Source organism: Pipistrellus hanaki (assembly GCF_964339955.1).
Source record: "Pipistrellus hanaki genome assembly, chromosome: 3".
Classification (NCBI taxonomy): Eukaryota; Metazoa; Chordata; class Mammalia; order Chiroptera; family Vespertilionidae; genus Pipistrellus; species Pipistrellus hanaki.
The window spans coordinates 169424387-169438461 of record NC_140505.1 but is presented as its reverse complement, the minus strand read 5'-3'; the positions used below and the strand labels follow the sequence as shown (position 1 = coordinate 169438461).

At 42.7% G+C, this 14075-nt stretch overlaps 1 protein-coding gene across 1 annotated transcript; it reads left to right on the top strand.

Moving 5' to 3' along the window:
- Window positions 1-10482: 10482 nt before the first annotated feature.
- On the top strand, window positions 10483-11670 carry LOC311619768 (negative elongation factor E-like; the record flags this gene model as incomplete). Its single annotated transcript, XM_084878291.1, has 1 exon — window positions 10483-11670. One exon carries the CDS (start codon window positions 10483-10485, stop codon window positions 11593-11595), a length of 1113 nt encoding a protein of 370 aa, XP_084734417.1. The 3' UTR covers window positions 11596-11670.
- Between the last annotated feature and the right edge of the window lie 2405 nt (window positions 11671-14075).

The following is a 14075-nucleotide window of genomic DNA, read 5'->3' as shown; positions in this document are numbered from 1 at the left end:
AATTGTCTATATTTACATTTATATGTGTGTGTGTGTGTGTGTGTATATATATATATATATATATATATAATGTAACATTAAATTTACATATAAATTGAGTTACAATTGGTTATGTTTTTAAAAAATATATATATTTTATTGATTTTGAGAGAGGGATAGAGAGTCAGAAACATCGATGAGAGAGAAACATCGATTTAGCTGCCTCCTGCACACCCCCCACTGGGGATGCGCCCACAACCAAGTACATGCCCTTGACCGGAATCAAACCTGGGACCCCCTAGTCCACAGGCCACGCTCCATCCACTGAGCCAAACCGGTTCGGGCACAATTGGTTATGTTTTGTTGACACTTAATTAGACATTTATTGCACTGGTTTGTGTGAGTCAGTGGTTAGAGCACCAGCCTGTCCACCAAAGGGTCAATGGTTCAACTCCAGTCAAGGACAAGTACCTGGGTTGCAGGTTCAATCCCTGGGTCTGGGCATGTGCAGGAGGCAACCAATCCTGTGTCTCTCCCTCTCTTTCCCTCCCTCCCTCTCTCCCTTCACTCTCTCTAAATATCAATGAAAAAAATATCCTCAGATGAGGATTAACAAAACAAAACAAAACAAAACAAAACAAAACATTTCTTTATTTTGATGTTACAGGAACTTAGCAATGGGGAGTTGGGTATTTTAGAAGTGTTTAGTTAATTTTCAGTTTCAAATATGTATTTAGACCATCAAAAAACTCATAAACCCTAGGATAGCTCAAATGCCAAGGCGATAACCTAGTCTATCAAATTATCCTTAATCTGCCCTGATTGGTTTGGCTCAGTGGGTAGAGTGTCAGCCTGGGGTCCCAGCTTTGATTCCAGTCAAAGGCACATGGGTGGGTGGCGTGCCAGAGGCGGCTGTTCAACGGTTCTCTCTCATCATTGATGTTTTTACCTCTCTCCTTCTCCCTTCCTCTCTGAAACAAATAATAATTTTTTTTTCTTCCCCCTTAATCTACCTTGACATTTTTAGGAGTGATGGGTTCTGGTAACCTTTAAATTTTGATGAGTATCTTATTACCCCTCAACTCAGTAGGAACAAACAGAATTGCCCTTGATGAATGCACTGCATAATTTCCTGGCATCAACTGACCTAGTCCATCACAGAACACACAGCTGCCTTGCCTTCCCTGGAATCACCAGCTATTTATACTATTCGTGGTCTCCCAGGCAAGAGAAATGACAGTCTGGTTGCAAGCAATCTCAGTAAAATTAAGGATGAGCTTGACTTGTAGCCTAGTTTAAGATGCTGAATCAGAGCTCAGGCTGGGACCCGGGGGGCCGCCATGGGCTGGTCTCAGGATCTGGTTCGCACCGTGTGGAGAGCGCTGTCCAAGGAGGTGAAGGAGCTGGTGGGCACAGACCAGTATGGGAACAAATACTACTACATCCCGGCGTACAAGAACTGGAGAGGAGTGTACACACAGAAACAAACACAAGGATGAAGACGAGGTAAAGATGGAGGCAGAGAGTGGAGTGATACAGCCACAAGCCAAGCAATGCCAGTACCATTAGAAGAAGCAATAATAGAGTCCCCTGTAGAGTTTTCAGAGGGAGCCATGACCCCATCTGCACCTGATTTCAGATTTCTAGTCTACAGTGAGATAATAAATTTCTATTGTTTAAAGCTAAAAAAAAAAAAAAAGCCGAAACCGGTTTGGCTCAATGGATAGAGCATCGGCTTGGAAACTGAAGGGACCCGGGTTCGATTCCGGTCAAGGGCATGTACCTTGGTTGCGGGCATATCCCCAGTAGGGAGTGTGCAAGAGGCAGCTGATCGATGACTCTCTCTCATCAATGTTTCTAACTATCTCTCTCTCTTCCTCTCTGTACAAAATCAATAAAATATATTAAAAAAAAAAAAAGATGCTGAATCAATCCAAACAGCACATGTATCAGGGGCTTATTATATTCAGATAACCCTCTAAGGGCAAATAGTGGGCAAATCAAAGCAATAAAAATCCTATACTTCTCTCTCATACACAATCAAACTTCAGGAAAGAATAATTTCTGAATGTTGCTATCCATTCCCAATTTTTTACTGCCCCATTTTTTTTTACTGCCCATTTATTCTTCAACCCACCATTTCACTGAAGCCCGTATTATCATTTAAAAAATATTTTTTTTATTGATTTTTTTTTTTTTTACAGAGGGAAAGGGAGAGGGATAGAGAGCTAGAAACATCGATCAGTGCCTCCTACCCACCCCCCACAGGGGATATGCCTGCAACCAAGGTAAATGCCCTTGACCGGAATCAAACCTTCAGTCCGCAGGCCAAACCGGTCTTGGCAACCCTTATTACCTTATCTCCCTCTAGCCACTTCCTCTTTCTGAACACACCCTATTTTATCTTCATTTATGCCACTCCTTTGATTTCCCTTTTCTTCTTCTCCATTTTTCCTCTGGGTGTGCCTTCTGAGACTCACTGGTAGATTCTTCTTTCTCTTCCTGCACCTTATGACTGTGCTTCTCAGTTGTCTCATTCTCATTCAATACACTTTCTTCCTTTAGGACCTCATATACATGCACGTATTCATTTAATAATACTGATGCGTGTATCAGTGAGTTGAATATACCAAACTCCTTTTTTTCCAACTCAGACTTCTATAGTCAGGGGTTGGCAAAAGTAAGTTTGCAGTTATGAGTACATAAAATACAATTTATTCTTATATTATTATTTATTTAATATTATATTATTTATTTGTATTACAACTGTAATATAAACTTACCCTTGCCCACCCCCTGTACAACCATATACATACTTTAACAAGTCCCAAGATTAACTCATTTCTTTTTAAAATATATTTTATTGATTTTTTTACAGAGAGGAAGGGAGAGAGATAGATAGAAACATCAATGAGAGAGAAACATTGATCAGCTGCCTCCTGCACCCCCCCACTAGGCATGTGCCCGCAACCAAGGTACATGCCCTTGACCGGAATCGAACTGGGGACCTTTCAGTCTGCAGGCCTACGCTCTATCCACTGAGCTAAACCATGTTTTGGCTAACTCATTTCTTTATTCCTTTATCCTTTTCTTCCTCTATTTTCTGATTACCATCAGGTTATTCTTCAAAATGAAAACCTCAGCAAAGTTGAGTTATCCTCAACTACATTCTGTTCCATGACTAAGGAGCTACTCCCTACCCTGTTTCCCCGAAAATAAGACAGTGTCTTATATTAATTTTTGCTCCCAAAGATGCGCTAGGTCTTATTTTTAGGGGATGTCTTATTTTTCTATGAAGAATACAGTGCACATTTATTGTTAAATGAAAATAAAGGAAATTTATTACCTGTATACGGTACGGTAGTACGGTAGTTGTCAACACAAATCAGACAAACTGTGAATCCTACAGTATCAAGAATCTACTCATTTATCCAATGACAATGTCATCATCTTCTGGAACATCATCATAACAATCCAATTCCTGAATTTCCTGGTGAATTTCTTGTGACTCCATTTCTTTCAGAATCAGTGGACCAAATCTCTCATGTTTTGCAATAGCACTGTCTTTAAATGAATACTTCTTGTCAAGGTAGCCTGCTCGCAGTGCATTTGCAATGCAAATATCAGTGATTTTCTCCCATGAATTCTTCACCGAAGTCACAACTTCTTGCAGTTTAGGTTTCACAGTTTACGGTAAATTAATTTTCATTCTGAGACAGAGGGGGGGGGGGGGGGGGCGTGCTTATTTTCGGGGAAACACGGTAGTATCCTTAGCTCCTTCCCTTATCTGTGACTCCAGCCCTGCCTTAAGGCCTCCAGCCCTTGTATCCCAGCCTAATTGCAATCCTGTAGGAAACATCCCAGTCTCCAGCTGATTCTCTAATTCACCCTCCAAGCTGTGGCCAGAATGTATACCAGTTGAAAATTGGATCAAGTTATTCTCCCTTAAAAAAAAAAATCCTTTCAGATGGTCTCCATAGCCTTCAGCTTAAAAACTACACTCCTCCACTTAATACAGGGTTCTTCATGATCCAGCGCCCACTGGTGCAGATCAGCTTTACCTTCAGCCACCCTCTTCTCCCACCACAGTGAGTTATAGCCCCTGAAATCGTCTGCACTTTAAATCTCTCAAGCTCCAGACTGCTGTTCTCACTGCCATGTGTATCCTTACCCCTTTCACTTTTAATTTAAGCGAAGGGCAAAAAGCGGAGCTTCTGGAATTTTTTTAAAAAATATATTTTATTGATTTTTTACAGAGAGGAAGGGAGAGAGATAGAGAGCTAGAAACGTCGATGAGAGAGAAACATCGACCAGCTGCCTCTTGCACACCCCCTACCGGGGATGTGTCCACAACCAATGTACATGCCCTTGACCGGAATTGAATCCGGGACCTTTCAGTCCGCAGACTGATGCTCTACCACTGAGCCAAACCGGTTTTGGCTGCTTCTGGAATTTTTTGATCTTAGTGTTTGTCATGCATTTACAAAACTTTTCAACCTTTGTCATATGACTCATGCGCTTTTCTCTGTCATAATGGTTTAAAGAAAAAAATTTATTTAAAACTTAAAAAGATTAAGCTCATGGGTATCCTGCCCTAGAAAGCCTTCTTGAACCTTCAAGCTAATTAAAATGACCTCTGCATACTTGTGTCAAATTTTGTATAATTGTGAACTGTTAGTCTCTCCCTGATCTAGGACTGTTTCTCACTAACTTTGCACCTACTGCAGTGTTCAACAAAATAGTAGGTGTTCAAAAGATGTGTGATACAGACACTCATGTCTTCTCTCCTCTGACGGAGATACGGACAGCCTCATCCATCATTGTCATGAGAAAATGGAATCAGATTCGGCAGAGTTTTGACACAGAGTTCTCCTCTTACTGAAATCAACAACTTTTACCAGAAACCGAAGGGCTGAGTTCAGCCTGAGTAGTAGAGGAGAACCAAGAAGCAAATTTCAGGCATAGCCATATTGACTGAAAGCCCAGATGAGGCTATTCAATGAGACTAGAGTTCAGAGAACAGACAGGTCAGAAAGAAGCCGAAGGAGTCCTGGGGTGATTGTGAGAAACACAGCTCGTGTTTGGGCTTTGTATTTAAAATTTAAGTGCTGTTAGTATATGTGTGCAAGTCACACTGGCTATGGGACCAGGGAGAGGTGAGACAGCCAGGTAGGCAAGGGACTGAGGCCACTGGATAAGATGTAGGGGGCTCAGATGCAATATATTTCTCTCAAGTACAACTATGATCAAGGAGCAAAGCTCTAGTCCAATGGTCGGCAAACTCATTAGTCAACAGAGTCAAATATCAACAGGACAACGATTGAAATTTCTTTTGAGAGCCAATTTTTTTAAACTTAAACTTCTTCTAACACCACTTCTTCAAAATAGACTTGCCCAAGCCTTGGTATTTTGTGCAAGAGCCACACTCAAGGGGCTAAAGAGCCGCATGTGGTTCACGAGCCGCAGTTTGCCGACTACGGCTCGAGTCAGTGGAGAAATCAGCAACTTGCTTTTCATTCACTCTCCCTTTGCAGTCCTCATATCTAGTCATTCACTTCATCAAATAAAGCCTCTGGAACTGTTTCATGCTTCCCATTTCTACTAATTCCCATGGATACCATCTCAGTAGTAACATTTAAAAAATATATATATTTTATTGATTTTTTACAGAGAGGAAGAGAGAGGGATAGAGAGTTAGAAACATCAGTGAGAGAGAATGATCAATCAGCTGCCTCCTGCACACCCCCTACTGGGGATGTGCTTGCAACCAAAGTACTTGTCCTTGACCGGAATCGAACCTGGGACCTTTCAGTTTGCAGGCCGACACTCCATCCACTGAGTCAAACCGGTTTTGGCAATAGTAACATATTTTGAATGGCCCAAAAGATTAGTTGTGCCAATTAATTTGTCCTTCTTTGGGGAATTTGAAAAAAATTGTCAATTAGCCATAAGGATTAAGAATAAAAAAGAGGGAACAGGAGCATCCATGATGGATGATTGTATGCAAGTTAAGGTATTATGGAACAGACACTTTTGAGTAAGTAGAGGGAGTCAGCTAATCAGTGAGGTGAACAGAGGGAACACTTAGGGAGAAAAGGAGACACCAAAACAGAGGCCATGCCGGTTCCTGGAAAAGAAACAGATAAAGTACCCTGTCACTAGAAACATCTCAATCACTTAACAAAACGATCTCACTTTTCCAGGTACTGTCTGTGTATGGCTATAAAATAAATCCTCTCTATGAGTAAGCTGAGTTGCTATCTGCAACTTAATGAGCTACACTAAGTCAATTACAGACTTCAGAGTCAGAGGTACTGATGCTTATATATTTTTATTTTTTTTTTAACTTTTTTTTAGAGAGAGAAAGGGAGTAGGGAGAGAGAGAGAGAGAAACAATACTAAGAGGGAAACATCAGTTGTTTGCCTCCTGCACAGCCCCTAATGGGGATTGAGCTACAGTCTGGGCATGTGATTCGAACCAACACGGGGAATCCAACCGAGCCACACGGGCCGAGCTGGGTGAGGTACTGAAATTTAAATTCACCTGAGGGTTAAATAGTAAAGACTGGGTGAGGTGAAGTATGTAAAGCAGTGTTTCCCAACCTTCTCTCATGATGAGAATCACCGGGTGGAGTTGTTAAAACACAGATTCCTGAATCCCAACTAAGAAGTGCTAAACTAGAATTTTTGGGAACATATAGGTAAAATTGTATACTTAACTAGTGCTCTAACACAGATGTTATATACAGAGCACTAAGTTAGGTATGCAATTTTACCTATATGTTCTCAAAAATTCTAGTTTAGCACTTCTTAGTTGGGATTCAGGAATCTGTGTTTTAACAACTCCACCAGGTGATTCTCATCATGAGAGAAGTTTGGGAAACACTGATGTAAAGTAACTAGCACATGACAAGTAAACAGTAAGCACTCAAAAATGTTAACTCTCAGTGATACTGGTTTTCTGTGTTCTCTTGGGTAGGCCCAAGTTGTTTAATCAACTGATTAATCCGGGTGTTGCTCTGGGGTATTTTGAAGTTCGGTCCAAATCCAATCGACTATAGTCTACTTAATGTGGGTGGGTCTGATCCAATTAGTTTGAGGTATTTAAGAAGAGAACTGAGGCTGCTCTCCACAGAGCAGTTTCACCTGAGGACTCCAGCCCTCGGTTCCAGTGCGCTCTTCCCAGCCCTTCCTGCAGATTTGGGACTTGGTCTCCTACAAGCTCCTGCAATCAAGTAAGCCAATTTCTTAAAAGATACCTCTTGCTGGCTTTTCTTATTCTGGGGGGACCCTGGCTGATAGACTCTGTCTCCTGCCAATTGTCCAAGCCTCAGAGTGTTTCATTGGTAGTAGGTGAAAAAGTTTGGTTATTTCCTCCCTCCCATCCCCCCATCCCCACTTAGGATGAAAGTTTCTAGACATCACAGAAAGACCCATGGCATTCCCTCTGCTGGTCTTGTTTTACTGAAAATGTATTGGCTCCTTATAGCTGTGGGATATTCTATATATTAGTAAATGAACACTGGAGAATGCGAAATAATGAATTCCTATTAAGTTCTAAGTCTTAAATGAAATTTTCTTTTAATTGTTAAAAAATTACAAGTTATACTTTGCGGAAATATATGAAGTAAAAAATGAAAGTCTTTGTTTTTTCCTTCAGCTTCCTCCTCCTCTCCAGTTTTCTTTCTGGAGATAGCAATTGCTAGCAATGTGGATTTGATCTCTTTAGCCTTTTTGCTAAGCATATATGTATATGAATGTTTGTGTTTAAAAAAAGGTCTATAGACACAGGCATACATACACATTAAAGCATAAGTGAGAAGCTATACAAAATCTTAAAGCAATTTTATTCTTTTAGCATATTTACCTTAGATATTTTTATATATCTCTCTGTATACCTATATGTATGTATATATAACTACATCATTCCTCTTTTTATATATATATATATTATTGATTTTGTACAGAGAGGAAGGGAGAGAGATAGAGAGTTAGAAACATCGATGAGAGAGTTGGGCACTGGGGATGTGCCCAAAACCAAGGTACATGCCCTTGACCGGAATCGAACCCGGGACCCTTCAGTCCCCTAGCCGACACTCTATCCATTGAGCCAAACCGGTTTCAGCACATCATTCCTCTTTAACTTGCTGCATACTCATACTGAGTATGACTGTTCTATGATGTGTTTACCATTCCACTATTGACTTTCAGTTTCTCCCTACTATAATATTGGCATAAATATCATAGTTTATGTAACTTTGGGTGAATATGAAGGAGATATTTCTGCAGATTAGATTATAGGAGTTGACAGCCACAAAAGTATATGGGATTACTGTTTAATCAATCTTAAAATACTTTTACTGAGTTCATAAAGGTCACAATTGGACCATTTATCACTACACACAGGAACTGTGGAAACATATTAATGTATTTACTTAACATTTTATCCAAGGCCCAGGTAAATTTCAACCTGTTCTAGCAATACGTTCTTGATTTATTCAACTCACAATAATTTACCGAATTTTCTGGTGTATAAGACGACCCCCTAATTTTACAGTTAAAACATAGGTTTAGGCCTATATTCGCTGTATAAGACTACCCCCCACTTCAAAGAAAAGAATTTGCCATCAAGATCTGCAGGTAATTTTTGTGCAATTTTGGTCTTTTGCCCCTGATTTTCAGTTGACTTTTTTTTCGTTTCAAAAGTCGTCTTATATGCCAGAAAATATGGTATTCTAGAAATCCAAAAACAATTAAGACATTTATCATTAAGTCATATAGCAAGTTCTTCACCTGCTTTGTAATTGCATTAATTTTCCCGCACCAATCACTGCAAGGCTGCTCGGACTCAGCCAATCCAAGCAGGCTTTTTATGCATGCAAATTATACATGTTCTGTACCCAAAGCTACACTGTGTTCTAGTAAAAAGCCTGCTCAGATTGGCCAGAGTCAGAGGCTTGTTGTGATTGGCTCACCGTGGTACATACAGTTGCAGCACAGGACCGTTCTGTGTAGCCAAAGCTGCTGTATCAGTACACATACAGTGAGTTAAAAGGTACCGTAATAGAACATTCTGTGTGTAGCTGAAGCTACAGTACTGTATAACCCCGGCCTAAAAGATTAGTGGGTGTACAACAAATGGCTGGTAGAAAAGAACCCATCATGGCTCCAGCAAGAAGAAGGAAATTTGAAGCCAGTTTCAAACTGAAAGTTTGTAAACTTTGCCAAGGAACACAATAACTGTGCTGCGGCAAGACAATATGGAGTAACAGAAAAGATGTTCCGAGACTGGAAAGCAAATGAAGATGCATTAAAGAGTATGCCAAGGAGTAAGTGTGCATTAAGAAGAGGCACCCCTTATTGGCCAGAACTCGAAAAGGATGTAGCAGACATGGTTCTTGAGCATCGTCAAAATGGTTATGTAGTGACACGAAACAAAATACGTATGTTTGCACTTCAGTGGGCCAAATCTAATCCAGGTAACAGCAAAGTATTTAAGGCCACTGTATCCTGGAGTACTAGGTTCTTGGAAAGGCACAATCTGGAACTGAGGCAAAAGACCAAAATTGCACAAAAATTACCTGCAGATCTTGATGGCAAAGTACTACCACAAGAGGTCATTGATGAACTTATGATGTCAGAAGAAGAACATGATGGGGATTTTGAAGGATTTTAAGCTCACAATGCTCCTCTGCCTAGAAAAACCTATCATCCCAGTCAGTCACAAACAAGCGTTTTCTGCAAGTTTAATTTTCTTTCCAGATGATACCATCATTGTTAATGTTCTCTTTTGGATTTCTTGTTTCTCAGTCAAGTTCATGGCATTGCCTTTTGTGAAGAGACCTTCCATTTATTGTATCAATGTACGGTATATTAGGATATGTTCGAAAAATGCCATTCATTAAAAATTTAATTAAAAAAAGAACTGGTGTTGCCTCGGAAGTGGGGGGTAGTCTTATACAGCGAATATAGGTCTAAACCTATGTTTTAAGTAAAATTAGGAGTCGTTTTATACGCCGGAAAATACGGTAGATAATTCCAATCAAGAAGTTAGCTGCAACTAGATAGGGGGTGCTGAATTTCATCTATCCAAATCTGGTAACTAAAATTTAGTTGTTGAGGAATTGGGAATCTCTTGTTGACAAATCAACCTTATCCAAGGGCCCATGAAATCCTGGTGGGTGGCTCTGCTGGTTGGAGCGTTGTGACAGTGGGTTTGATTTCCAGTGTGTGTGTTTTTTAAGTGAATGAATTTCATTTTATTTTCTAAAATATATTTTATTGATTTTTTTACAGAGAAGAAGGGAGAGGGAGAGGGATACTGGGGATGTGCCCTTGACCGGAATCAAACCTGGGACCTTTCAGTCCACAGGCCAACGCTCTTTCCACTGAGCCAAACCTGTTTGGGCTCCCAGTGTTTTTTTTTTTTTAAAAAAAATAAAGTACAGCCCCCAGGCCAGTGCCTGAGACCTTGGCCGGGCTGACACCCTCTCAGGAGCCACCATGGTGGTGATCCCCCCAGGACTGAGCGAGGAGGAGGTGGCTCTGCAGAGGAAATTCAAGGAACTGAAGAGGAAGAGGAAGGCCTTGCTGGCCCTGAAGAAGCGGAGCAGGAGCAGTAGCAGCAGCAGCAGTGCAGCTAGCAAAAGGACACGCCCGCTGCCGGAGCCGCCCGCGGTGGACGCGGCCAAGGCCACAGAGCAGGCCAGGCAGCTGGTGAAGGCGGGGGTCGTTCGCGCCGTCAAGGCCGAGGCCAGGACCTCGGGCTTCAAGCGTCCCCAAGCCCGGGAGGGGAGGGTGAGGGTGAGAGACGCCGAGCAGGGGCTGGTGCCCACCGCCCCGCTGTTCCCGGGGAGCATCTCTGCCCAGGACTTTGTGCAGGAACCGCCCCGATGTGCCCAGAGGCAGCCTCTGGACGGGGGCTCCGTGTCTGCCCGGGACCGGGTTCGGGTCCTGGGGCCGGATGGCGGGGCGGCGGGGGACACGGGGGCTGGGGGCGGCCCTCCTCCTGGAAGCTGTGAACGGGGCCCAGGAGCACGTGGGGGTGCCTGGTCCCCAGTCTCCCCTCCCCGAGGCCGCAGCCAGGAACAGGGCAGGGAATGGGATCGGGACAGAGAATGGGACCCGGACAGAGAATGGGACCCGGACAGAGAATGGGACCGGGTCAGAGATCGGAAACGGGACAGAGATCGGGACCGGGACCAGGACCGAGACCGACACCGAGAGGCCCCTTTCCGCAGGTCGGACTCGGTCCCTGGACGCCGGGCCCCTCGGAAGGGGAGCATGCTCCACGTGTCTGGCGAAGACATGACCCCTCTCCTCCTCCAACGGGCCTCCTCCCCGTTTGGGAACATCATTGACCTCTCCGTGGACCCGCCCAGGACTTGTGCCGTTGTCCCAGATGAAGAGATGGAGACTAAAGACCAGGCCGAGCTCCCCGGGACCCGGGCGGAGTCCGGGCCGCTCGGAGGCAGCGGTGCCTTCCGTGCCAAGTGTGTGTGGGGCGCCCTCGCCGCCCGCGACAGCCCTAAGGGCTGCCACCGGGACAGGAGGACCCAGAGGGTCTACGACGATGACGATGATGTCTGCAAGGAAAACCTGGTGGATGGCTTCTAGGCAGCGGAGCTGAACTGTTTGTGCCCCGCCTGCCCCGACACTGGTCTCTATAAAGCACTGAGTTGGAAGCTCAAAAAAAAAAAAATTAAAAAAAAATAAAAATAAAAATAAAAGGGCCCATGGATTCTTTCTTACTCTAAGCGCGGGAACTATGCAGTACTCAGATTCCGTGTTCTGGTCTGCCATCTCTGATGGATGAGCAACTACACTATTGTCTTGAATTCGCAGTCCATCCTAGATACTAAATTCTATTATTTTAGGTAGAATAAATAGAGCCCGGTAAAGCCTAGACTTGTTAGTCATAATGCTATGCACCTAGTAAGTATAGGAGCAATGAATGAACCGATGAGGTACTTGTTGCTTATGAGGGTGTTTCTCCTGCTAAGATGCTCCATGACTGTATATGTGCTGCCGAAGCGAGCACATGATGCTCCATGACTGTAAATTCAATTATAGGATTTGGGTTTTGTGCTGGTAATTTGCGGGGAGGACTTAGGAATACAGGGATTTGCTTTAGGTTAGGTATTGTGAGACAGTGGGGGCAATTCCATGATTGGATATATAAATTCTAAGAAGTGGTAGTTATTCATTTTAGATAAGAGAGGGGGGTATTTGGTATTTTCCGGTGGCTCAAGACAAAGTATGAAGTAGCTTTGCTCTCTCATTTTATTATGTGTTCAGAGTAATCTTGTCTGAGGTTGGTGGTCTTTGAGATTGTGTATGTCCAACTGGAAAATACCATGGCTTTGATTGTCAGGCCAGCTTTTGACTATCAGGGGCTGCTTTTGCCCACTCTCAGGTGCTAGTAGAGAATTTGGAGAAAAGTAAACGAATCCAAGAAAACATCCTGCATGTAATATCTACAAGACTGCATATGGAGGGGAGGGTGAGGGAGTGATGCCACGGGTAATTTCTAGGTTTCTGTCTTTTTTTTTATGGATAATTTATGAAATTTTATTTTTTTATTCTTTTCCATTTAAAAAAATATATATTTTATTGATATTTTACAAAGAGGAAGGGTGAGAGATAGAGAGATAGAAATGTCAATGAGAGAGAAACATCGATTAGCTGCCTCTTGCATACCCCCTACTGGGGATGTGCCCGCAACCAACGTACATACCCTTGACTGGAATCAAACCTGGGATCTTTCAGCCACAGACTGATGCTCTACCACTGAGCCAAACCTGTTTCGGCAACTTTTTCCATTTTTTATTAAGGTATTATATGTGTACCTATCTTTCCATTGCCCCCCCTCCCCCATTGCCCCCCTACCCCCACTCCCATACATACCGCGGCCCCCCCCCCCCCAGTTTTTTGTCCATTGGTTTTGCTTACCCCGTATTTTCCAGTGTATAAGACGACCCCCTAATTTTACAGTTAAAACATGGGTTTAGGCCTATATTCGCTGTATAAAAACTACCCCCCACTTCAAAGAAAAGACTTACTTTGCTGTCAAGATCTGCAGGTAATTTTTGTGCAATTTTGTTTTTTTGCCCCCGATTTTCGGTTGACTTTTTTTCATTTCAAAAGTTGTCTTATACGCCGGAAAATACGGTATATGCATGCATACAAGTCCTTCGGTTGATTTCTTTTTTTTTTTTTTTTTTTTTTTTTTTTTTTTAAATATATTTTATTGATTTTTCACAGAGAGGAAGAGAGAGGGATAGAGAGTTAGAAACATCGATGAGAGAGAATCATCGATTGGCTGCCTCTTGCACACCCCCTACTGGGGATGTGCCCGCAACCAAGGTACATGCTCTTGCCCGGAATCGAACCTGGGACCTTTCAGTCCGCAGGCCGACGCTCTATCCACTGAGCCAAACCGGTCCCGGCCTTCGGTTGATTTCTTATCTCCCCCAGATCTGCCTACCCTCCCCACTGTAATTTAACAGTCTGCTTGTTGCTTTACTGTCTCTATATCTATCTTTTGGTTCATCAGTTTATAATGTTCTTTATTTATCCATAAATGAGTGAGGTCATGTGGTGTTTCTCTTTCATTGACTGGCTTATTTCAGTCAGCATGATGTTCTCCAATTCCTTTTTTATGGCAGCATACTATTCCATTGTGTAGATGTACCATAGTTTTCTGATCCAGTCATCTGCTGACGGGCACCTAGGCTGTTTCCAAATCTTAGCTATTGTAAATTGTGCTGCTATGAACATAGGGGTGCATATATCCTTTCTTATATTGGTGTTTCTAGTTTCTTAGGATATTCCTAGGAGTGTGATTACTGGGTCAAATGGGAGTTCCATTTTCAGTTTTTTGAGGAAACTCCATACTGTTCTCCACAGAGGCTGCACCAGTCTGCATTCCCACCAGCAGTGCAAGAGTGTTCCTTTTTCTCCGCAACCTCGCCAACCCTTGTTTGTTGATTTGTTGAGGATAGCCATTCTGGCTGGTGTGAGATGGTACCATATTGATTTGCATCTTTCTAGGTTTCTGTCTTTAAACAGCAAGGATGGCAATGCTGTTCACTAAG